This window comes from Sceloporus undulatus, chromosome 2 (genome assembly GCF_019175285.1).
Source record: "Sceloporus undulatus isolate JIND9_A2432 ecotype Alabama chromosome 2, SceUnd_v1.1, whole genome shotgun sequence".
Lineage (NCBI taxonomy): Eukaryota > Metazoa > Chordata > Lepidosauria > Squamata > Phrynosomatidae > Sceloporus > Sceloporus undulatus.
Genome location: NC_056523.1, coordinates 214965579 through 214992101, shown reverse-complemented (window position 1 = coordinate 214992101; position 26523 = coordinate 214965579). Strand labels below are relative to the sequence as shown.

Sequence of the window (26523 nt, the reverse complement as noted above, 5' to 3'; positions counted from 1 at the left end):
ACTGCATCACTATAGAATTCAACTTCAGTGATTAATGTTCTTGCAGATGGACTCCAGTTCTTCCTACAATGGGACTGAAGGAACTTCAATCACTATGAGATAACATTCTAACAGAACGGATTTTCAGTTCCTTTGATGTCAGAGGGCTAACAATGCTATCTTTGAGGGATAAATTTCATGTTTCCAATTTGAGAAATTTGAATCAAGCCATGAAAATATTCAATTTCCTTATGCAAGTAGGGAAAATGCAAAAACTTGCCTAACAGCAGCAGTGAGACACCAAATACTTTCCTCCAGTCAAGGGCATAGGTTGCATTTACATTTTATATGTGTGTGTATTTGTCATCAAGTTGCCTGTTAACTTACGGTGCCTCCATGAATTTCATAGGGTTTTCTTAGGCAAGGCATACTCAGATGTAGTTTTGGCTTTCCCTTTCTTTGAAATATAGCCTATGGCAACTGGTATGCATTGATGTTCTCCCACCCAAGTATTAACCAGAACTGACCCTACTTCCCTTCAAAATCAGAGAAGATCTGATGCCTTTAGGGTATTTAGACTATTTTATATACAAAGTCAACCATAACAATGCTATGCACATACATGGCAATATGTGGAAATTGAAAAGTCTTATAATATGTACTCACAACAGAAACAAAAGATACACTTGATCCTAAAACATTTAGGGAGGCTGGTAAGGATACCTCACCAGTGGAGGTGAATATATATCTGGTGGCAACTAAATAGTTCATGCTAAATTGGTGGTGCCAGAGAGCAATGCAACTCTGTTGAAATCCATGGATTCAACCATCCACAGCTTGAAAATATATATATATTTAATTCCAAAAATCAAACCTCGATTTGGCCATTTTATATAAAGGACTCAGTTTTACTTCTGGTTGTTGTTATGTGTCTTCAAGTTGTTTCCAGCTTATTGTTATCCTAAGGCGACCTATCATGGGGCTTTCTTGACAAGATTTGTTCAGAGGAGGTTTACCACTGCCTTCCCTGAGGCTGAAAGGTCACCCAGTTTCAAGGCCCAGTGAGGATTCAAACCCTTGTCTCCAGAGTCACAATCCAACACTCAAACCACTATGCCACGCTGGCTTACACCATTTTACTACAGCACTGTATATAATGGGACTTGAGTATCCATGGTTTATGGTATCCACAGGGGGTCCTGGAACCAAAGCCCACTGGGTACCAAGGACCCACTGTACTGTAATCCAACATGTACACATGGCATCACTTCGAGAAGACTGGTCTACTCTTAGCATCCTCATGATCTGATTTTAAAGAAAAAAGATGTAAAATAGCAGGTTGCAGAATCTGCAATCTTCTGCATTCAAGTCATGCCCTATGCCACTGAACTCTGGCCTCTCCTGAGACTGTCAGCCCACCTAACTCACAGAGGTGCTTTAAGGTGACAAAGGATGGGTTCGTTTGCCACTCTGAAGGAAGGTCAAGATAAAAATACTGTTCATAAATAAAACAATAAAAAAGAAGCAAACCTTGATGGCTATAGCAAGAATAGAACAACAAGCCATTAAAAGTGCAATCAGAACAATACCAACAAATGTAAATTCAAGTCTGTACAGCAGTAACAAAGACACACTTTCTGGGGAAATGGTTTACATTCCCAAGTAACTGTCTCCTGCCCTATTTGGGCCTGCTCCACTTTTGCATATCCTTCTTTTCTGTATTTGGCCAACCAGATTTTATCTTGGTTTATCTCAGAGGTGGGAGAGTGTGACACCTGTCAGCTAATGATGACCCCATGAATTTAACAGGCTTTTCTTAGACAAGGGATACTCAGAGGTAGAGGCCTAATTTCAAAGAGCACTTCTCCCCATATGTAGCTGTTCAAGTAGTATTAAAGATCTGATGATGGTTTTACCATTTAGATCCACCACGGAGAGCAATACATTATTTGAAGGCACCTAATTATGTTGCTCTGTATGGTGCAATCACATAATGACTATTCACTGGAGGCCTGCCTGGTGTCAATGCTATCATTTGGGGACCAAGTTAAAACCTGGCTTTCTAACCACACTTTGGGGTGAACACTGACATTTTAGATTATCTAGAAAATATAAATATAACATTATGATAACCTTTAATAAAGGTTCCATGATTTTATATTGCAGTCACTGATACACTTTTGCAGATTTTATATTTGCAGATTTGATTATTCACATATTGTATTAGTATGTTCTCTCTAGGAATATCTAGGTTGTCCAGCACAACTCTATGGTCAACTTTAACCAAAAGTTGCATGAGAGATTCCTAAAGAGAACACTCCACTAGGCATTTGTAGCTCCTCCAGTGCAATCTATGGTCAATGTCTGGCAGATGTTGACCACAGAGTTGCACTGCAGGACCTAGAGATTCCTAGCGAGATGTTCTCTCAGGTAAAAAGATAATGTTTTTGTTATCTGTAGTTTTTCCACTTTCATGGGGGGGGGGGTCCTATATCCCACCCTGAAATCTTTTCATGCATGATATGTTAGAAATATTGCAATACACAAATGAACTGCGTATGAGGATGAGACCCCACATGTGTGTGTGCGCGCACACACGTGCCAAATGGTGGCTCTCCATCACTAAGACCTGCCTCTGCAGATACTTATAAAATCCCAGGGCAACTTCACATTGTAAATAAGAGAATTCAAAGCTTCTGACATCACAAAGCAATGTCCAAATAAATAATATGGCTTAGTGGTTAAGATGCCAATTCTGATGATCAGAAGATCAGAAGGTTGGCAGTTCGAGGCCCAAGTGCTGCATGATGGGGTGAGCTCCTGTCACTAGTCTCAGCTTCTGCCAACCTAACAGTTCAAGAGCATGCAAATGCAAGTAAATATACAGGTACCACATCAGTGGGAAGGTAAGAGCATTTGGTGCAGTCATGCTGGCCACATGATCACCAGAGCAGTCCTCAGATAACTCTGGCTCTTCGGCTTAGAAGTGGAGATGAGCACCGCCCCCTATAGTCGGTTACGACTAGACATTCATGTCAAGAGACTACCTTTATCTTCACTTTTATATTTTTCACATTAAAAATAAAAGCACAAAATTTATGTAAGACAAATATTGAACAAACTTGTAAAGTTTATTTTAAAAAGTCAAATTATTTAGTGATGGGGCTATTTTGCTATGTGTGCTGCCACACACCATAATATATTCAAGTCAAGACAAATTTTATTTGCTTCAAACCAGTGACCATTACAATGATCACACATACAATATATACTAGAAGACACAACCAACATAAAAGTTTACTAATACTAAAACAATATTATTTCCAAAATATGGCTCTGGTACTGAAACAGAATGACTAGTATAACCAAAGTGCCTTAACATGCAGATAGTATCTTGCCTTAATTCAGTTCAGCTAACCAGTATTTTAACACTGAAAGCATTCCAGATGTTTGAAACAATGGTACGTTTTTCCTACTCGTCCTTCTTTAATTGATATCTGAATTGACTGAAATTTCAACATGACCTGGTAACAACCATGTTTAGAGGCAAACATCCTTTAAAATAGGGTTATACAATAACTTGTTTTCAGTTTAAAGAAAAAGAATGACAAAAGTCAAAAGGGAAGAAGGGAAGCCTAACTATACATTTAAGTTTGTTTATTTATTTAGGAAATGAACTTGTCAGAAAGCATGGATAACTTACCCTTACAAGACTTGGAGCAACACATGAACATGGTATCTTCACATGCTTCAGGCACTTCTCATGAGACATAAAATTGCAAACTGTGGGAAATAAAGTATGTGTGTTAATTTAACTTTCACAGGGACTATTTAATCCAAATGCGACCATTCCCCCTGGAGTTCATTATGCAATGAGTGAAGAGGTATTTTCTTTTACTCTCTCTAATATCTACTATCTAAATCTACTGTTATTTCCTAACCCAGAGTTCTAAAATTACAAAGGAGAATTACTTGGCTTGATCTACTCTGTCCATTTAATTTCACATACCTCTATCATTTCACAGCTTGACTTTTTTTTCTCCCATAAAAGAACACAGCAAGGGTCCCTCTCCACCATATTAGTTGTTCTTTACATTCCCAGCTTTACAATATCATTTTAAAGATAAGACAAACAGAACTGTACACAGTATTCCATTTATGGCTGCACCACAGATTTTATAAGGCCATTCCAATACTGCAACTCCCCCGCATCCCCTTCCTAACAATCCCTAATGTAGGATATCCTTTTCTATAGTTATATCCTACCCACTGGTATCTGCAAGGTGCTCTAACAGAAGCCTCCCACATAAAGATAATAAATGTGAAGAAGTCTAAAACACTGAACTGTGCTATACTAAGAAATATTTTAAGGGCAGTGAAAACTCACACTATGAAGAGCTCCAAATTATGTGAATGAACAACAAAATGGCAAATGCAGTTGAGCATTATTAGTAAGCATAAAGTAGCATACATTGGGGCCAAACATTCTGACATTAGATACACACTGATAGGGTTTCATGTAGCAATGTTTAACCAGGAAAAATATTTCGTGTTGTAGTAGAACCTAGTGAGAACCTTAACCCAGCATGAGATGCCTGTGCAAAAAAGGATTCTGACTACTCAATCATTATGTTCCTTCAGTACTAACATTTAACAGCTATGTACAATGGCATCCAAAATCCATAAAACAGTGAATATCTTTATTGGCCAACCAAAATGCATAAAAAAGCTTCAAAGCTCCATTGGCTCATTCATCAGGCAAAGGTGTTAAAAATCTTAGAGAAGGGGAAAAAAGTATGACAATGTTAGTCAAAAGACTGCATTTTGTCAAGATGTTGCTGTTCTCAGTTCTCTCTTCTTGTTGGAGAGAGGTGTTCATGCAGGGCAGCCTCTCCTCCTTCTGTCCATGTGAGTTTGTTGTTGTTAACCACACTTGAGTTGATCTCAACTGTGGATGAGACATCTCCAAGACCCTCTATCCTCCACTACTCTTTCTAGTTTCTGCAGACTCATACCCACAATCGTTTTTGAGTCCATCCACTTAACGTGGTCTTTCTCTCTTCATAATTCCTTCCACTTTTCCCAACTTTATTGTGTTTTACAGTATGTCGTGTCTTCTCATGATGTGAGCAAAGTGCAAGAGCTTCAGTTTAGTCATCTTTGCCTCCAGAGAAATTTCAGGCTTGATCTGCTCTAGGACCCACCCTATTTGTTCTTTTTGCTGTTCATGCTTTCCTTAGCGCTCTTCTCCAGCACAACATCTCAAATTAATTTATTTTCTTTTTGTTCACTTTCTTAATTGTCCAGCTCTCACATCCATACATGGTAATGGGAAATATAACTACTTGTACAATTCTGCCTTTCAGAAGCCTGCTCTTCGTATGTTCTGCATACAAGTTAAACAGATAGGGTGAGAGGATGCAGCCTTGTCTGACCCCTTTGCCAATTGGGAACCATTCTGCTTCTCTGTGTTTGGTTCTAACCATTGCCCCTTCTCCCGAGTACAGATTAATTATCAGGATTATTAGATGTGTTAGCACTGCCATGTCTTGAAGGTCGTACCATAGCTTTTCGTGATCTATGCAGTCAAAGGCTTTGCTGTAGTCTACAACACACATGTTGGTTTTCTTTTGGAATTCCTTAGTGTGCTCCATCAGCCATTGTATATTTGCATTGTGGTCCCTAGTGCCTCTTCCTCCTTTTTCCTGGGTACTTTCCCCTGGGTACTCCAGGGGGAAAAATTAAGTTCCATTAGCAGGACAAGTCCCTCCAACAACCCTGAACTGAGAACAGCAACATCCTGACAAAATGGAAGCTTGTGACTAACACTGTCACCATTTTTTTCTCCTGTACAATTCTGAACATCTGTTCTGATGAAGAAGCCAGTGGAGCTTCAAACACTTGCAACATATATTTTTGTGCATTTTGGATGGCCAATAAAGGGATCACCGTTTTGTGGATTTTGGATGCTATTGTATTTGTTATATGGCCAACAGCTCTATCCTGGCTATGTATTCTAACAGCTGTCATCTTTATGGTCATGTATATCAGATCTAGAGCGCTAGTGTGATGTAGGTCCAACCTATTTGAGTGATCGCCTACTCCCATATAATCCTCCCCACACACTCAGGTCATCTGGGAGGAATCTATTACAGCCTTTAAAAACCAGACTAACTGCTACATCCCAGAGGGCCTTCTCTGCAATTGCTCCCAAACTATGGAACGGCCTGCCAGATGAGATCTGCCAAATTGCCAGGTTAGACAGCTTTGAAAAAGCTGTGGAAGACGGATCTCTTCCGGCAGGCCTTTCCTGAATAAAAGTGTCCAGCCACAGAATGACTGCCCCTCACATCATGTATTAGCCCACCGCTCTGTCTTCGTTATATTTTTTAAATTGTGTTATTAATAGATATTTTAATCTCCAATTTTAACTGTATTATGTTTAATCCTGTTTTTAGGGGGGAAATTTGGGACATACTGTTGAATGTGGATATTTTAATGTGTTGTGAGCCACTTTGATTGTCTCGTCACAGAAAAACAGGATAAAAATAAAAGTTTTATTATTTATTTATGGTTTGAGTGCTGGACTATGACTCTGTAGACCAGGGTTCAACTTCCTGCTCAGCCATGAAATGCACTGTGTGGCCTTGGGCAAGTCACATGCTCTCAGCCTCAAGGGAAGGAAATGGCAAATTTCCACTAAACAAATCTTTCCAAGAAAACCCCATAATACCGTTTAGTTGTCTTAGGGTTGCCATAATATACATGAGCACATGATGGTGGGGGAGAAGTGGTGGCAAAAAAGAGCTTTCAAATTTGGGGCCCTGGTTAAATTTTGTGAGCTTTGCTGAGACTTGACTAGCAGATTGAAATCCAGTAGTTAATATCTTTCTCCTTTGAACCCACACCAGTCTCCAGTCAAGAGCATGTGGCCTCTGTAAAAACACACATACTGGCTTCACCTTTCTCAGCCCTGATGAAAGATTGAGAGTCTCTCTTCTCTACAGAGAAGCTTCTCTCTTGCACCTGGTCAGCTTGAGAGCAGCAACTGAGCAGCTGCCTGAACAGTAACCAAGAGGCCTCTTGTCCACACTGACCTTTGCTGCAAGGCTGGCACAAGTGAGAGAATTCTTGGTTGCTGCCCAGCCAGTTGCTCAGTTGTTGCTCCCAGGATGATGGTGCAAATAGAGCAGTGACTGAGGAGCCATTCAAACAGCAACCAAGAAGCCTCTTGCCTGCACCATCCTTAGCTGCAAGGCTGGCACAAACAATAAGCTTCTTGGTCACTGCTCAGCCAGCTGCTTGGTTGCTGTTCCCAAGTGACTGTGTGCAAAGGGAGCAGCAACCAAGATTGGTTGTTTTGAATTTGCAGTAGAATAGGTAAAAGTAAAGGGTTTTCCCTTGACAAAACTGTCTAGTCTTGTCCAACCATAGGGGGCAGTACTTATCTCCATTACTAAGCTGAGGGAGCCAGTATTGTCAAAGACAACTCTGTGGTCATGTGGTGAGCATGACTACACCAAGCACTGCAGACCTAATATCAAAAAATATTTGGGGGGGGGGGGCACTAGGGTTGCTGTCCAAAAGGAAAAGGGGTGGTAGCCAAAAAAGGTTTGGAAACCACTGCCTTCTAGGCACCAGATTCCCTCTAATCTTAGAAACTAAGGCAGGTCAGCTCTAGTTAGTACTTAAATGAGAGATCACCAATGAACACCAGGTGCCACTGGCTATATTTCAGAGGAAGGAACTGGAAAAATCACTTCTAAGTACTCCTTGCCTAAGAAAACCCTATGAAATTCATGGGGGTGCCATAAGTTGATAGGCAACCTGAAGACACACACGCAAACACACACAAGACCTAAACTCATCTCTCTTTTCATTTTAGTCTTCTGCCATCAGCACACTGACAAAACCCAGAGATCTTCCCATTTTCCATGCTGCCTGTGGCTCAACTCCAAATATGTTGACTTACTATCCAACTGAACTTGGTAAGGCTGAGTTTCCTCATAAGCATGCTCAAGTTTTCAATTTTAATTTTACTTTGATAGGCAACCCCAGTTTTAAAGAGGAAATGGCTGTGTTACTGATGATAAAGATTCATCAGCTATTTTAAACGGGCTCTGTGAGACTTGCTGTCTTTTCATTATGTGCTCCTCATTTTGCTTGAAATTAAATTGCTCTCATTTCTCCCCATTGTCCTCCTCAGCCTGCCGCAGCTGAACAGAGAGAACCTTGACGTTATCAGAGATTACCGTTTGTAGCTTTTAAACTGAAGCATCTCAGAGGTTTCCTTGTTGCCCTCACCCAGATTGTTTAAAGTCATCCAGATTAGACTAATGTGTTCAGAGCTAAATTGATACCTAAATCTAAGATACGATTACATTCTGCTAAGTGATATAACTCTGATGTTAAGTTGATGATAAACTGAGTGTGCTGAACCAAATAGTATGGGGGGGGAGTAAAAACTGTAACACAAACCTAACACAGAAACAATGCTTTTGTTTCCCATTTACAATACAGTTATCTTGAAAATAAATGCTCTTATTGGACAGAAGTAATTTTTCTGGTTAATATCTTCATATTTTCCAAAACGCTATGTAAAAATATAATATCTATAGATGTTAAAATAGATTTTATTTTTATGTAACATCTATCAAATCACAGCCTTTACAGAAACATTTTGGGAAAACTGATCCACCATCTGTTGTTCTTTCTTAATTAATATATTTTTATTAAACACATAGCATTTCTATATATATATAAGAACAACATATAAGGGACACAATGGAAAAGACAATCAATACACAGGGAACGGGGGGAAACACGTGTGACTTCCAACCCTCTAACTAATGGTTGTAATTGCTAGGCAGCTTGTATCCAAGTTAACTTCTACCATCTGGAAGGGATATTTGCTTTGCAATGTCCTAAAACGTTGTATCCCAAGGACTGCCTTTCTCCGCTATGAACATGGCTGAGATTGTTGGCCAAACCCCCATTATGGATGTTCCCACCCTCAATGAATAACCAGTGACAAGTCCTTTCTCTCTGATGGTTGGCTATAAGAGAAACAGACCACCTTACACACAGAAGGATGGAATATCCCAGTGCTATTTCTACTGTATATGAAAGAAAAAGGTATACTAAGAAAGGGTCCCACATTATTGTTTAATGCCATTCTTTTTCCCCCTCTCATCGCTTGTGGTTCTATGGGGCTCTTTGTAATTTCAAATTTCCAGCACTGTCAAGTGGTCCCGTTAAATCACTATGCAGCTGTTTTCAGTTCTTTTCCGCTTCTGCCCATGAATTGGTTCCCTTTTCTCTGTTGGCCAGAGGTTGGGGAAGTCGGGGGGGGGGTGGGTGGGCAGGGTGCAGCTTTTTTAAAAAAAACTTGACAGCTTCTGCATACTGTAACATTTGTGGGTTGGGGGGGGGAGTCTTGGGGGGAAACTTTGTTAGCAGCATAGATCCATGGATGCCAGGGAAAGAATCCACCCCACAGCACTCATGACCACACACACCGCAAACCCACACAAATGTAAGAGTGTGCGCAAGCTGTCAACTTTTTTTTAAAAAGCCACAACCATGCCCCCCCCAACCTCTGGCCAGCAGGAAAAAGGGAACCAATTCACCAGCAGAAGCAGAAAATACCTACACAGTGATTTAAAGTGATGACTTGACAGCGTGGGAAATTTGAAATCACAAAGAGCCCCATGGAACCATGAAGCGCTGAGAGAGGAAAAAGAATGGCAGTTTGGCAAGACTGGTGAGTTGGGTATGTTCCAGCCCTCTGCCCTTTGCCCCTCCCTCCTGGATGCCACCTACGACCGCCATTTTCAATTGGTTACAAATTTAATGCGAACACGGACAGCTTCGATCGTGACAAGCATAGTGTGAACACTTATTCAGTGTCAAATTGATCATGTGATCCGAACCAATCCAACACAAAAATGTGAGTGTGAATGAGGCAAAAAGCAATGATTTATTCAAGTCTCCAAGTCTCAGGTCAAGTCTACCATTGAGTGTCAAGTCCTTGCAAGATAACTTTCAAGTCTCAAGTCGAGGTACCAAGTCTGGGAGCCAACATTTAACAGAAAAAAGGACGCAGGATGCATTTTTCACAGGGAACAGTAAATGCAGCAGGCAATGGGCCTGAGGCAGGTGTTGAGGTCTGTCCCCGCTGCACATCAGAGGAGCTTTCTAAAGCTTTTAAAAAGTTTTAGAAGTATCTTTCCTTCCACCTCAAGCCCACTGCCTAAACATTTGCTGTTCTCTTCCAAGAATGTGCCCCACACTTTGGGGACAGGTCTTGCCTGCTGCTTGAAGTGAATGGCACTTGCAGGTCAGTCACTAAAAATATACAATCTCAAGTCAACTTGAGTCAGTGTGCCATTTTTGCCAAGACTTAAGTCTACGTCACTGGCAGAAGGCACTTTCAAATTTGTGTGGCACATCAAATGCCTTGCCTGGCTTTTTAGGTAACTGCTGTTTTTAGTAAACAAATGGGAAACAAAGGTGCTGTAACAGACTCCACCTTAGAAATAATTCCTGTTTTTAAGAAGGAGAAGAGATAATTGTGTCCTTTAAGACTGTGCCTGCTGTCCCCATTCCTTGTTAACCGCTGTTATGTGCTTTCAAATCGTGACTCATGGTGACCTTAAGGTAAACCTATCACAGGGTTTTCTGGGGCTGAGAATGTGTTACTCACCCAAGGTCACCCAAATTAAACCCTGATCCCCATAGCTTAGTCCAATGTTCAAACCATTACACTATGCTCCGTGCCGCCCATCTTTGCCCCGCGTCTGTGCTGCAGCATCCACATGCTGCAGCACAGACGCAATGTCTAAAAGGAGCCTCTTGGCGGCTCCTTTTTTGCACTGACATAAGGCCTGCAACGCAGCCCAATGATGGTTCTTCCGCCCAGAGCAGTTTGGGTGCTTGGGCTCCCGCATGTCATGGATGAGTGCCCCGTGTGGGCAGGGCTGCACAATCATGGTGGCACCCACACATCATAGGGCTCGGGAGCGTGCAGTTGGTGCGCACTCCCAAGCTGTACTATCACCGCCAGGATGTCGCTTCCTGGCAGTGTGTACCGGTCCTATGTTTCTAATTGCTCAAAGGCCTTTAAAGAACAAATGTAAGCAACTAAATACCATTGCCTGAATATTAACATTTGAATATCCATTATTGGATATAAACCTCCGTAATCTGAATGGACATTACTTTCAAATAAGGGTGCCTTTGTACACTATATTAGGATTTTAATGTGTTTCAATTAATAAGGCAACATCCTAACTCCTACTTGGACTTTGGAAAAGAAAAAAAAATGTTTTTGAAGATTGGGAAGAATTTCCTACTCACCTCTGGTCATAAAATGTTTTATTGAGTCTATGACCGCCACAGCACAAAAATTGCAGTCCAGCATTTAAAAGTTTGTAAAAGGGATCTATTTTACATTTCAACAACAACTCAATAACTACCCTTAATAAACTAATACCCAACAAACAAGTCATTATGCTTACTCCATCATGTTATTTTGAACTCTACCCGACAGTATCAATGGGGAAAACATGAAAAGAGGGGTGCACAGATTGGGCACAAGAAAGTGAGGAGGTGAGTGAAGAGGGTCTGGGTCTTCCTTTTTCCTCCTCTCAGTTTGACTTTACTGGGGAAGCGAGGCTCTATCCAGACAGCACCTAGAGACCAGACCCACATCAGTATCCATTTGTTTTTTAAAAGTTGAATGCTGCACGTAACATGCAAATAAAACTTTTCCATGTGTGCGTGATGTGTACCTATATTTCTGACTTATGGCAACCCTAAGACGACCCTAGCATGGAGTTTTCCAGACAAGGTTTTTTCAGAGGAGGTTTCCAATTGACTTCTCCTGAGGCTGAAAACATGTGACTTGCCCAAGATCACCCAGTTGAGTTCACGGCCGAGTTCATCATGGGTTTATTCAGTAATTAATCTAATGAGCTTTGTACAAGTTGACATTCAGGGCATTTTTGCTACAGAATACACACACATAAACATATATGACAGGTTTGCCTTTAGGTTACCGTAAATCAGAAATAACTTGAAGGTGCAGAACAACAACCCATCACAATAAACTATGCCCAAACTTTAGATCTAACATTCAAGATCCACAGAAGAGCCACAATCCCTTCTGGGACACTGCAGGGTGTAATGCAAAGTTCGTTTAAACATACAAAATACATAAAAGTGGGATACATCTGGACAAGTGGATTTGGTAGAATGTTTTTAAAAACCTTCCTAAGCCTATTCAAAGAATGGCTCAATTATCATGGAAGAAAACTCATATATATTATAAACAAGGGCACAATGCCCAAAACTCATGAAGTAAACTGAACAGAGATGGTACAATACAGTACATCAACGAACAATGTATCTAGCCAACATTATGAAACGGGACCTGACTGTACTAAGACAAAGACATGTGTATGTCAAAAAAAAGCACCCTAGTACTGTGAATGCAATTTGATTTCTCATCTGAAAGGGCATGAGCATGTCTACACCAAGCCAGCAAATTAAATACTGATATATTTATTCAGAAAAGATTGTTTTTATGTATGTGGTAGGGGTAGTTAGCAGAAGATTTATGGCTACAGAAGAAGAGCTTAATTGTCAAAAATTTCTTCCTATAGGAGAAATTACAGATACATGTTCAGAAAGGTTGGTAGAGAGGGTGACTCGCCCTTCTCTACTCCCAGCAAGATTTTCCAAAAAAAGCAAAAGAACAAAAGCTGCAGATTTCAAAAAAGCAGTATTATACACTATATATACTTGGAATATTTAGGTGAGTAATCCACGGTTTAATGTAAGTACAGTTGGCTCTCTAAATTTGCGGTTTTGACTTTTGTGGATGTGATTATTTGTGGATTTGATTAAGATGTTCTCTGTAGGAATCTCTAGGTCCCCAAGAGAGAAGTTTATCATAGTGTTGCGCTGGATGACCTAAAGACTCTGAGAGAAAACACTTCTCTGGGCATTTGTAAGTCCTCCAGCATGATTCTATGGCCAAATTCTGGCAGATGCTGACCATAAGAGTTCTTCTGGAGGACAGAGAGATTGCTAGAGAGATGTTCTCTCCAGTTAAAAAATCTAGTACTATATAAATAAATGATATTAATAGGTTTTTGTTACCTTGAGTCAGACCACTGATCTGTCTGACTATTGTCTTGGGCACTGGTTGTCCTTAACTCTGCCGGCCATTTTAATCAGTAAATGCCAAGAACTGACCTAGGGGACTTCTACATAAAAAGTTCTACTAATGATCTATAACTCTCACTAAATAACCTTGAAGAAGAAACTCTGTTCAATAGTAAATTCAGAAGTGAAATTTAGCCACTGGGAAAGAAAAGTGGTTAGTACAGATCTTTCCTTGATGTTGTTGGATTGCTTTATTTACAGATGAGATGAAAACAGACTCTGATTTACATAAACTTCAAAGTGCAATAATGTTTCAGCTGTGCTTTTCTAAAAACCATTTGATAGTACTGTACATCTGAAAAACCATTTGATACGCCAATGCTGAGAAAGACCACATATGTAGTTATTTGACAAGAGCTGGGATAGATTGCTTTTTTGGAATTCATCTCCTACTAGTCCCTCGGCTCAAATGGAACCCACACCAGGTATATATCACAATTTGCCAGCTGTTTGGAGGCTTAACAAACAAATTCAGTGAAGAAATGTATTGAACTCCAATGGACTGTGACATATTGCTAGTGGGTCAGAATTTGCAGAAGCACTGGTCCAAGTTTTCCTTTTACGAAAGGTATTTTGAAAGAAGTCTGAGAAATAAGTACCGCTTCCAGATGCACAGCCAGGTAACAAAAAGCTTTCCCGTTCTACATCACAAATGGTTTTTCCTGCCACTGGTTTCAAGGTAATGATTTTCACCACCTAGGTGCAAATAGCTGATGCCTCCTCCTCCTCCTCCTATTAATATACTACCTCTCCTGCCTTTTGATTAGAGTTGCTTCGAAAGCTCAAATTTCCAGCCCTAAATACCTTGTTCTACTTTTTCAGACTGGGTGGAAGTGTCTAGGTAGGAACAAGCAATTCAAAAAAAATTCTTTCACTTTTTATTTTCACTCGCTAATAGCATTTAATTAACCCTCATAAATTAAGGAGGGCATTTTAGTTCTGCAGGGTTATGTTTTACTGCAGACTCCACAGGGAATGGAAGCTACTGTGTAGACACTCTATGAAATTATCACCTGCACAATTGCATGCCAAGTTCCCCAAATCTCAGCAAGCTGCTACAAGACAGCTTTTCTCTTCTTGTAAGCCAAACAAACAATTTAAAAAAAAACTGGGATGGGATTTTTAAAAGTACCAATAACCCCATCAATTTTTGTAATCTGGATATATTTTTGTCTGACCAACCAACATATTGGGGCAAAGAAATGATGCATTGTGTTATGCAGCAAATCATAACATGAGAAAAGCTCAAAGAATCTGTTCTGTTTGTCAGCAGGTTAATGCCATTTGAAGGAAATTGATTTGGAGGGAAGGGGACACTTTTCACTGGGGTAAAGAAATATCCCAACATGCAAGAAGTGTATATTTGTTTTAATGAGATACGATTTCATTTTCATTCCACCTTGTACTTTCTAGCTCTGCATGCTTGTTTGAACTCGTACACACTCATTTGGACATGGGCTTTTAAAAAGAAATATCCTGCAATGCATTACAATTATCATCGAGGTGAGGGGGAAAATACAGCACAGGTCACACAATGCAATTTTTTAACCCCAGTGCATGATTGTTAAATATTCTACAGATCAAAAAAGAAAGAACAGGCCATAGTCTTCTATCAACTCTGAGCTTAGCTTTTGTTAATGTATTTACTGTGTGTATTTAATAGCACCTTTCAAGTTAAGACATGTTCTTGGTTGGAGAGGATTGTTCAATGCTTGGCTTGCACAAAAGTGATATAAAAATGATGTTGCAGCACCAAGACAACAACAAGGAAATGGAAGGGAGAATAGACCGGGTGACACAAACCTGAGAAGGAGAGAAGATCCTATGAATGGAACAGATCATGTGGAACCAATACCTAAATAATGATTTGCAAGATTATTGAAGACATAGAGCATAGTCCCCAGTCCATTCTTCTTATATAACCAATGGAGGAGGGTACCTCATAAACAGACAAGACACAAATCAGAAGCAACACTAAACCCATAAGCCTAGAATGTGCACTATTAGTTTACCACAGCCATACAGACATCAAGGATAGATCTACAGTATATTGTCTACAAAACTGTAGTTTTAACTACGTGGCAAAGTCATTTTATAGTTTTGTTTCTTAGAAAACTGGAAGTAAACACAGCTATTTCTAAACTAATATTCATTCAGACATCTTTGGGTGTCTTTCAGGGGAGGAATTTAAGCTAGGCTCAAATACATCTGAGGAGAAGCTGAGTCATACAAATATCCAGAGGCCCCTAAAACAACTGACTAATAGAAGCAGCAATGATATAGTTTACAAATCACTGTGGCAGCAATGCCATTAAAATTTAAAGACACTATAACCAAAAATATTTTACTAATACAGTATAATTTCCCCCCTTGATTTCTGTCTGGAGTATTATTCACCAATGGTATTACAACAGGAAGAAACTTACCTTTGAACTAATTGTTTGTTTGTTTGTTTGTTTTGGAAAAATAGGTAAAATGAGATGATGTCCAGCTTTGGGGAAGGATACTATATAAGTTTTCCAGAAGCATCCATACTGACATAATAATTGGTGAAAATTTGGGCTTGTCTGCATTACTTATAAATTGTGAATTCCCATGGGATTGCTGGTCCAACACTAAGGGCCCTTACAGACAGGCCAAAATAAGGTTGCTTCGGGTCATTTTGAAGATACGCTGTTTAAATGATGCATGCGTCCTAAGAGGCCAGAAGCCACGCCAAAGCCATGCTCCGGTCCTAAGGACCGGAGTGCAACTTTGGCATTGCTTGCAGTCTCTTAAGATGCATGTGTCATTTAAACAGTATACCCCCAAAATGGCCTGAACCAGCTTTATTTTGGCCTGTCTGTACAGGCCCTTAGTCACACTGGTTCTCTTTATATTACTCAGACCCCAAACCCTGAATTGGCAGCTGACAGGGACCATATGAGAAAGTAGCCATTCACCAAAAACCCACATCAGGTAAGGGGAGGAATTCAGGGCCAGAATATCCGGGGACAGCAGAGAGTATCCTGGCAAATGTAGACAAGTCCTTTGGCCCTTCAAATGTTTTGAATTTCAAGTCTCAGAAAACCAGACAGCCCAAATGTAAGGAATTATGGGAACTATAATCCAACATCTAGAGGATGGCCCTTGATATAAGTAATGCAAATGTGTGCATGTGCCTTCAAGTCACCTGTCGACTTACAGCGTCCCCGTGAATTTTATAGGGTTTTCTTAAGCAAATAGGAAATTTTGCCATTTCCTTCCTTTGACCTGTAAAGTATGTAGAGCTGCAACCACATACTTTACCAGTCCCAGACCTCTGCCAAATTCAGTTCTTTGGCTTCTGCAAGAACTGACAGTTCATGCTAAGAAATCCACTTGACACGAAGCATACATACTAAAAGTGTACATGTTAATTCAGTAATAAAGTTATTAATTCCCAGAATAAACCAAGCTCATATTGACAAAAAGGCCCTGAACGCCTTAAAAAGTAATGCTGGAGCCAATTATTTGAATAAGGAAGAATCCTTGACCAGATATTTCAGGAGATAAAGCATGCATTTTTCATAAAGATTATATGATCCTGAATTATATATGCTTAAACATAAATGTCTAACACAAAAGAAATTTTGCAATATTTTCGCACACAAAGGGACCAAAATTTGTAACATTCTGTTAAACATTGCTTATGATTTTATGACTGAAATAACACTTTCCTCACTGCTAGCACATTTAACATTGTGCAAGACACAGTCCTTTTCACTGTAGAAGGCTTACATGAATCTACCCTAGGAAGACAAGGAAGCAAGGTCAGACAGTGAAAAATGAATCACAGGGAAGGGTTAGGACAAAGTATGGCAACAGTGGAAGCACAGGTAATGGAGACAAAGTGAGGCTTGGGTGACTCAACAAAACCAATGAAGAAATAAGCCTTCCAAAACCATTTAAATGGGCAGAAGGATATCAAAGAGGTATGGCAGCAGACACTGAGATGGAGTAAGGGCAGAGAACAGAGCCAACAGGGTGCAGAAGTGGAAAGCTTTAAAAGTACAGAAGCTTGACGCCAATGATGAAAGTCACAGGGGGACAGTGGAGCTGTTGTTGTTGTGTGCCTCCCAGTCATTTTTGACTTATGGCGACCCTAAGGCAAATCTATCATAGGGTTTTCTTGGCAAATTTCTTCAGAGGGTGTTTGCTGTTGCCATCCTCCAAGGCTGAGAGAGTGTGATTTGCCCAAGGTCACCCAGTGTTTTTTTATGAACGAGCTGGGAATCGAATCCTGATCTCCGGAGTCGTGGTCCAACACTCAAACCACTACACCATGCAGTTTCTCCACAGTGAAACTATAGGAAGTCTATTTATTGAACTATAATGATTCAAGCTTTGATGGTGCCAGGGATTCCTGCACCTAAGGAGAAACAATAGTTCTACTTGTAATTAGTGACTAATCAGTTTGTAATTGTGTCCAGATGCAACTACAGTCAGCCCTCCATATCCATGGATTTTTTTATCCATGAATTCAAGCATTCACTGTTTGAAAATATTTTAAAAATATATAAATTCTAAAAGGCAAACCTTGGTTTTGCCATTTTATATAGGGAACACCATTTTACCATGCCACTGTATATAATGGGACTTCAGAATCCACGTATTTTGGTATCCATGGGTGGTCCTGGAATCAAACCCCACGGAAATCAAGGGTCCACTGTATGTATTTCTCCACAAACCACGGTTTCCCTAAAAATTATGATCCTGGTGAAAGGTTCTAGAGTACATCAGCTTATGACTCATTCTTACAATTTGCCAGACCTCTAAACCATGATGTAATTTTTTAGGGCAACAGTGGGCAACTTTGACCCTCCAGACATTAATGATTTGCAGATGCCTTAATCCTTCACCATTGGCTATGTTGGCTAAGGCTGATGGACGTTCCAGCTCATCAACATTTGGAGAGCCACAGTTGTCCTCCACTGTTTTAGAGGATTCTTCGGATATGGCCAACATCTACTTAGAAGATGGATAGTACACTGTGGGATTCCTTCACATCCTTCCTCCCGCACAGATACCTCTCACCACTTTAACCACTGTACAGTGTTACATAGGCTTCTTTGGGTCCCATATTGGGAGACAGCTGCAACAGAAATTAAAGCAACAAAAATAAAATCAATCTGCATCATCCCTAACCAGTTACACTTTTCATGAGAGTATGAAATGGGTCTGCAAGCCCTGACTATGAGGAAACCTAGCTAACGTTCATGCACATGTTAACACTACACCTTATTTAATGCAGACAGTGAAAAGAACGACTGAAATTGGCACAGGACAAGGAAAGGAAACAGATTTCATCTGCTGATAGTGTGCTTTTTATCACCTAGCTATGGTTATAAGATGAAAAACATCACACCTAAGAGAGAGGCTGACTATTAAAGCAAAGGTTGGCAACTATGTTCTCCAGTTTTGTTTTGTTTTTACCTACAATTCCCAACAGCCTCAGCCAGAATATCCAATGGTGATGGATCATAGGAGCTGAAGTCCAAAAACATCTAGGTAGCAAGAGTTGTCCCTCGTCGCACTAAAAGAAGAGTGTAACATAAAAAACAAGGGAGGCTGAACTTTGCATGTCCCTATTTCTTTAAGAACTTTTTGCATCAAATAATAAAAATGTCTTCTAAATTAATAATTCAGTTTTCAGAGAAGTACAAGAGACTAAAATTGGTTTAACCAAATATGGAAGACATTATATTAGCATAAATATAACATTCTCAGTTGTGAAAGGGTGATTCTGAACATTTTGATAGGATACTGTAAAAAAATGAAAAGAAATACAATGAAAAGAAAAATAGCAAATGCCCGAGGTGCTTTAATTTAATCCAAAACTCTAAGGTTAAAGAAACAAACTGAAAAGTGGAGTAGGCCCTCTCAACCAAGCAGTTCAAACAGGTATAAAAGGTTCACCTCACATATTCCATGTCCATTGTTTAAAATATACAGAGCGTAACCACATTCAACAAAAAGAGTATGTTGATGTCTCTTCTAGCCAAGGAAGGTGTGAAGGAAAGGGGCAACAACATTATGAAGAGAGGGGCATGGGAAATTAGTTAAAATGAGACCATGTATGGAAGGAGGATGTATGCTGTAGTGGTTTGAGCTTTGGACTAGGACTCTGGAGATCAGGGTCTGAATCCTGGTTCTGCCATGTAAATCCTCTGGGTGACCTTGGGCAAATCACACTCTCTCAGCCTCAGAGAATGGCAATGACAAACCTCCTCTGAAGAAACTTGCCAAGAAAACTCCATGACAGTTTCGCCTTAGGGTCACCATTAGTCAAAAATGATTTGAAGGCACGTAGCAACAACAAAACAAATGAATGGAGGTGAGAGAACTAGAAGGCTTAAAGGAGGACATACTTTTTAAAACGGAGTAATATTAAAACTGCTTGGATAGATACGGGGCAAGAGTTCAATAGCCATGAGCTAAACAGCAGAGAGTAACAGAGAAAAAACGCCTATCCAAGACTGAACTGAACATTTTCATGACGAGCATTGCAGTTTTGTATTGCTTTGATGCAAGTAGTATCTTTTGTCTTTCACTTGTCTTTAAGATCTTCCTTCACTATGCTAAACATTTATATCATTGTTTGTTTCTTCTTTATTGATAAGACTCACACAAAATATCCTTTCTCTCCCCCCCCCTCTCTCTCTCTCTCTCTCTCACACACACACACACACACACACACAGAGGAATGGAATACTTGGGTATTCTTTGCTTAACTGTCTCCAAAAATAGCTGATGCAAAGCAATTACTCCTCGATGCATATGCAAATAATGCACTATTGCTCAACTCCATCCAGCTACAGCAAGTTATTCATATTACCTGGCTCACACCCGTTTGTTTTTTTATGTAACAGGGATATGAGCAATGCTTAATCATAAGGCAAGGACGTCACATTTTCACTCACCCTCAACTCCTTTCTGTATGTAACCTTCCTGTTCAAGGCCATCTTACGACATACACATCTCAGCAAATTACAGCAAATCAACATGGTGTATCAGGATACGTAAACCCCAATTCATGTTCACACAGAACAAACAGGCAGGACAGCTGCTTCCTCCAAGGGCAACATGAATACGGAAGGAAGGAAAGAAGGAAGGAAGTAGCATGGCAGATACAGAATACCAAACTTCAGATAGCCTCTAACAAGCCCAAATACAGACAAGTTCAAAAGATCCCAATATTCTGTCTTTGAGGGTAACCAAGGCAATCTCAAGGCTAGATAATACCTCCCTTGCCCCTAGGAAGAAGTTGCCTAATGAACTGTGGAGATCAGTCTCCTAAAACCACCACCCAATATTGATCCCGTGGCAAAATAGCATGTCAGTAGGCCCAATACGAGCACAAAATATCTGGATAGATTAGAAGAAGCCTGGTCCAAAACTTGTAATAACATGGATGGCAAAATGATGTTCCAAAAAGAAAAGAAAAAAGGCTTCAGACAGAACTGAATTAATGGCAAGATGAAAATAATTAATCTCCCAATGAATTTGGGAGATTAATTATGCTTTGTTTAGAATAATCTTCAAGTTATTCTCTATTTATTTCTGCTATACGATGTGGGTTTCTGATTAAAAGCAATTAAAATCAAGACAAAGCAAGAGAAACCTCATAATCTGGCCAATACAGCCATGCTAAATGCTAAACTCCTTCTGAGTGTAACACAAACACTCTACAGGTTGTCAAAAGGTTTTTTCACAGGCGTGGGTGAAAGTGCAGGCCCTGTCTGTACTAGAAGACCTCATTCACACATTCAAAAAAAAATGTGAGAGGGTCACAGGGCCACATGTGCTGACCAACATACATGTGTAGAGCTCCTCCACACAAAGGGAGTGGGACTGAGACTACCCCAGTACCTCCACACTTGCATAGTGGAGCTCTGTGGAAGCATTCAAGGGAAGCACTGAGCCCTCTTCTCGTTCACCTGAAAGCTTGGTGTGGCCAGATCTGGCATGAGCAGTTACATTCACATTCAAGAGATGTGTGAATCATAGAATCCTAGAGTTGGAAGAGACCACAAGGTCCATCGAGTCCAAACCTCTACCATTAAGGAACACACATTCAAAGCACACTTAACAGATAGCCATCCAGCCTCTGTTTAAAAACCTGTAAGGAGTCTCTATCACTCTCCAAAGCAGTGTGTTCCACAGCTCTTACTGTCAGGAAGTTCCTCCTCATGCTGAGATGGAATCTCTTTTCCTGTAGTTTGAATCCACTGCTTCATGTCCTATTCTCTGGAAGAGCAGAAAATAAGCTTGCTCCATCCTCAATATGACACCTTTTCAAATAGTGAAACTAGCCTATCATATCACCCCTTAACCTTCTCTTCTCCAGGCTAAACATATCCAGATCCCTAAGTCGTTCCTCATAGGGCACAGTTTCCAGATCCTTCACCATTTTGGTTGCCCTCCTTTGGGCATGCCCCAGCTTCTCAAAATCCTTTTTGAACTGTGGTGCCCAGAACTGGACACGTATTCCAGGTGGGGCATGACCAAAGCAGAATAGATCGGTATCACTTCCCTTGATCTAGAGACACTATAACTTCTACTGATGCAGCTCAGAATCTCATTGCCCTTTTGACTCTTCAAGTGCAAAGATATAAAGCTACACAAAGTTAGGATCATCCAAGTCATCGTATTTTCCATCACCATGTACGGACATGATAGCTGGACAGGGAAGAAATCAAATGGCAATTTGAGATGTGGCACTGGAGAAGAGTGCTAAGGATACCATGGACGACCAAAAAGACAAACAAATGGGTCCTAGAACAGATCAAGCCTGAACTCTTTCTGGAAGCCATGATTAAATTGAGAATGTCGTATTACGGACACATCATGAGAAGGAAGAAAAAAACAATGCTAGGAAAGGTGGAGGGCAGAAGAAAGAGATGAAGACCGCATACTAGATGGATAGACACAATCAAAGAGATCATGTCCCTGAGCCTGCAGGACCTGAATAGAACTTTTGAGGACAGAGGGGCTTGGAGCTGTTTGATTCATGGGGTCACCATGAGTCAAAGTTGACTGGAAGGCAGCTAACAACAAATAATACACATCGTACACATAGTCTGAAGGTAACTGTATGCATAATATTTTAAATAGTTTTATGCGTCAAACAAAATTTGTGTACATTGAACCACCAGAGGGCAAAGGTATCACTGTCTCAGCCACTCATGTGGACACTTTTGGGTTACAGTGGGCCCTTGGTATCTGCTGGGGTGTGGTTCCAGGATCCACCGTAGATGCCAAAATCTGTGGATGCTCAAGTCCCATTAAATACAATGGCATAGTTAAATTGTGTCCCTTATATAAAATTGCTTTTTGGAATATATATACAGTAGAGAGAGAGAGAGAGAGAGAGTCGCTCCTCCAAGTTCGCAAACTTGAGATCCACGGGACTTGAAAATCCGCAGAGGGGCAACCACCATTAACCTCAGTGGGGGTGTGCCCATGGCGCATGCCCTATTCAAGCCTATGGGGCTTGAATATGCACGAGATTTGAAACTCATAGGGGTGGGGGCTCCGGAACAGATCCCCCACGAGTTCCAAAGGGCAAGTGTGTGTGTGTGTACATATATGGAATATATATAACATTTTCAATCCATGGATAGTTGAATCCATGGATATGGAGTGCCAATGATATTTTAGAATTCCAGATAAGGGAGACTCAACCTATACAGTAGAAAATAACAGATTAAGGAAATGTTATTATGTTACAACGTAGCTTCACCACGAACATTAACTACTTGACATTAACCATGAACATTAATCACCATGAACATTAACTACTTCACATTAACAAAAGGTACTCAAGACTGAAGTCTTAGTTTGACATCCCAAAAGCACATGGTCACATACAGTGCATACCACAGAAAGAGATGTGTTCACTCTAACCTCAACCCTTAAAGTTGCCAAAAAAAGTGAAGGAATTCAAAGATATAGCCTTGTTAGTCTGCAAAATCCGTATGTAGGGAGATCTTGTAGCACCTTTGAGACTAACTGAAAGAAAGTTGGCAGCATGAGCTTTCCTAGACTTAAGTCTACTTCCTCAGATGCATTTGGACAAAATGCATCTGAAGAAGTAGAGTTTAGTCTACAAAAGCTAATGCTGACAATTTCTTTCTTTCAGTTAGTCTCCAAGGTGCAACAAGATCTCTCTACATACTAAAAATAAGTGAAGGTCTTGATCCTTCCGATGTATTTGCAGCAATCAGAAGAAGAGATCAAGAGAACAAAATGCAAGGTAGCCGCAGCAAACTCTTAAATCAGTGCTACCGGCTATCCTCAGACTGGTTCCAGTTCCCAAGCCACTGGCTGCAAATCTCTGGCCAGTTTCCAGGAAATAACATCCAAAACACCCTGGAGAAATAATCCTGTTTGAGACTGCTTTAACTGCCCTGGCTCAATGATAGGGAATCCTGGGAACCGTTGTTTTGTGAGACATTTAGCCTTCTTTGTCAGAGAGCTCTGCTGCCTCAACAAACAACTCTTCTCAGGATTCCCTAGCACTAAGCCAGGGCAGTTAAAGCAGTCTCAAACTGGATTATTTCTGCAGGGTGTTTTGGACCAAAGAAATAAGTATAGCTCATTGACACAAACAGAGTGCCAGTCCCTGGCATTATTGGGGGAGGGTGCTAGTCCCCGACATCAGAAAGCGTGTAATGCATGGTCTGAACCAAGTGGTTCCCAAACTTTGGTCCTCCAGATGTTTTGGGCTTCAGTTCCCCAGATTGATGACTGTTGGCCAAGCTATCTGGTGCTTCTGGGAGTTGAAGTCCAAATCATCTGGCACACCGAAGTCTGGGAACCACTGGTCTAAACAATTAATCAATGCCCCAGTCTGCCACCTACTTCTGCACCAACTTCCCTAAAAAGAACAGTTGCTCTGTAAGATATTGGGACCCAATATAAACCTTCCACATCTGTACTATCATGAAATATATATGAAGAAGCAGGAAACAAGACTTTCTTCAGCTTGGTCACCCACTAACAGCATGAAGTTTGGTTTGCACATGCAACCCCTCCAGTGGTTGTTGTCGTCGTTGCTGTGTGACTTCAAGTCACTTCCAATTTATGGAGACCCCAAAGAGAACCTATCATAGGGTTTTCTTGGCAAGATTTGTTCAGAGGAGGTTTGCCATTGCAAGGCTGAGTTGAGAGGGTGTGACTCACCCAAGGGCACCCAGTGGGTTTCATGGCTGAGCTGGGAATCGAACCCTGGTCTCCAGAATTGTGGTCCAATGCTCAAGCACTATGCCACACTGGTTCTCTTCTTAGGGTCACTTGAAGGCACACAGCAATAACAAGCAAAAGGTGGGGTTTTCTCTAGAAGTTGTTTCTGAGGGGGTTTGCCTTTGCCATCCCCTGAGCCTGAGAGAGTGTGACTCACCCAATGGGTTTACATGGCCGAGCTAGGATTCGAACCCTGCTCTGCAAAGTCTTAGTCCAACGCTCAAACCAAAAACACCACACTGGCTCCTCATTAAAACTCTACCTGGGGAATGTCTGTCCGTAACAAAGAAGGGAGAAGCTCAACCAGGAAAACCCACTGGGTGACCTTGGGCAAGTCACACTCTCTCAGCCTCAGAGGAAGGCAATGACAATCCTCCTCTGAAGAAACCTTGCCATGAAAACCCCATGATAGTCACACTCTCTCAGCTTCAAGAGGATGGCCATGGCCAAAAAAAACCCTCTGAAGAAACCTTGCTATGAAAACCCCATGATAGGGTCCCCATAAGTCAAAAGTGACTTTCTTGGCAAGTTCCTTCAGAGGGGTTGCTGTTGTTCATTTCCCTTTCCCCTGAGGAGGCTGAGAGAGTGTGACTCCTTTCCTCAAAGCAGATGGCTTTCCATGGCTCTCTGACAGAGAAGGCTAAATGTCTCACAGAACTACAGTTCCCAGGATTCCCTAGCACTGAGCCAGGGCAGTTAAAGTGGTCTCAAAGTGGGGTTATTTCTGCAGTGCGGTTTTGAACCGAAGTCGAAAGAAAGAAAGAAAGGCTGCATCCACACTGGAGCAATAACTCGGTTTGTCACCGCATTAACATTTTGTCTGTCTCGAGGCTGCTATGGAATTCTGGGAGCTGGGAGTCTGTTGTGGGGGCGACTCCAACTCCCAGAATTCCATAGCAGCCTTGAGCCAGAGTTGAAGCGGTCTCAAAGTGGGGTTATTCCTCCAGTGTGGATGCAGCCTAAAGAAAGTCGGGCTCATTCCGCTTTAACTCCTCCCCCGGTGTAGACAAGCCTTGAAACGAGATGCTGCTCATGGATTTGGAGAGGGACTATATAATTACCTTCGCAGAGGTACCCCGCCAGCCCCCAAATGAAATCGGTGCAGTAGTGGCAGAAAGTGGGCTTGGTGAGGGTGACCCGCTTGAACGCGTGTCCGTGGGGCGCGTTCACACGAGACGCGGGTTGATGCTGCTGCTGCTGTTTGGGAGACGCTGAAGGCGGCGGCGGCGTTGGGCTGCGGTTGTGCTGCTGCTTCCTGAGGAGCGAAGGCGAGGAGGACGGCGTGGGCAGAGAGCGGCTCTTGCCTCCTGCTCCTGATGCTCCTCTTCCCGCCATGATTCGGGGTCTGGAAGCCGGGCTGCCGCCTCCCGAGAGGGCGCCCTCTGCCATGCCGGCCGACGACGGAGCCCCTGGCTGAGACTTCCGCCCAGTGGATGGAGGACGCAGAGGGCGGGCCTAGGGCTCCGCCGCAACGCCTCCAGGCGGGCCTCCGGGGAGAGAGGCAGGCGGGCAGGGAAGGAGGAAGAGAGAGACGCCTCCTCCTCCTCCTCCTCCTCCTCCTCCTCCTCCTCCTCCCTCTGAAACACAGTCATAAATAATAGAAGAAGTACACAAAACACTCTCTCACAGAAATATAGGTTCATGGAGGCAGAAAATGGAGGACGTGACACACAAGCACTCCCCGTCAATTATTCACAGGCTTCCCGAGGCAGTTTGTCCCCCGGGGCAGAAAGGAGGATGGGATTATGGAGGGCATGATGACACAAAGACAAAAAAACACTCATTGAAATATATATTATTTCAGTGCTCCATGATTTCATCCCTCTTCTGCCCAGGAGGAACCCCAGAAGCCCTCCATCCATTTTGAGCCTGGCTCAAATGGATGGAGGGCCTTCTGGGGTTCCTCTGGGCAGAAAGAGGGATGAAACATGGAGGACATGGCACAAAAGACAAAAACACTCGTTGAAATATACGTTCAGGTCTGAGGCAGGCCAAATGGTGGAGGCCTTCTCCTGGACCGAAAGAAGGATGAAATGGAGGACCGTGCGT

General features: G+C 41.5%; 1 protein-coding gene across 1 annotated transcript in view; it reads right to left on the bottom strand.

The window, feature by feature from the left end:
* DGKQ (diacylglycerol kinase theta) overlaps positions 1-25892 on the bottom strand; it is an 87931-nt gene extending 62039 nt beyond the window's left edge. Inside the window, exons 1-2 of the mRNA XM_042453333.1 lie at positions 25536-25892; positions 3683-3762 (exon numbers count right to left, since the gene is read on the bottom strand). Coding sequence (XP_042309267.1) covers positions 3683-3762; positions 25536-25863 — 408 coding nt within the window. The 5' untranslated portion in view covers positions 25864-25892. The remainder of the gene's footprint in view (positions 1-3682; positions 3763-25535) is intronic.
* Positions 25893-26523: the final 631 nt, after the last annotated feature.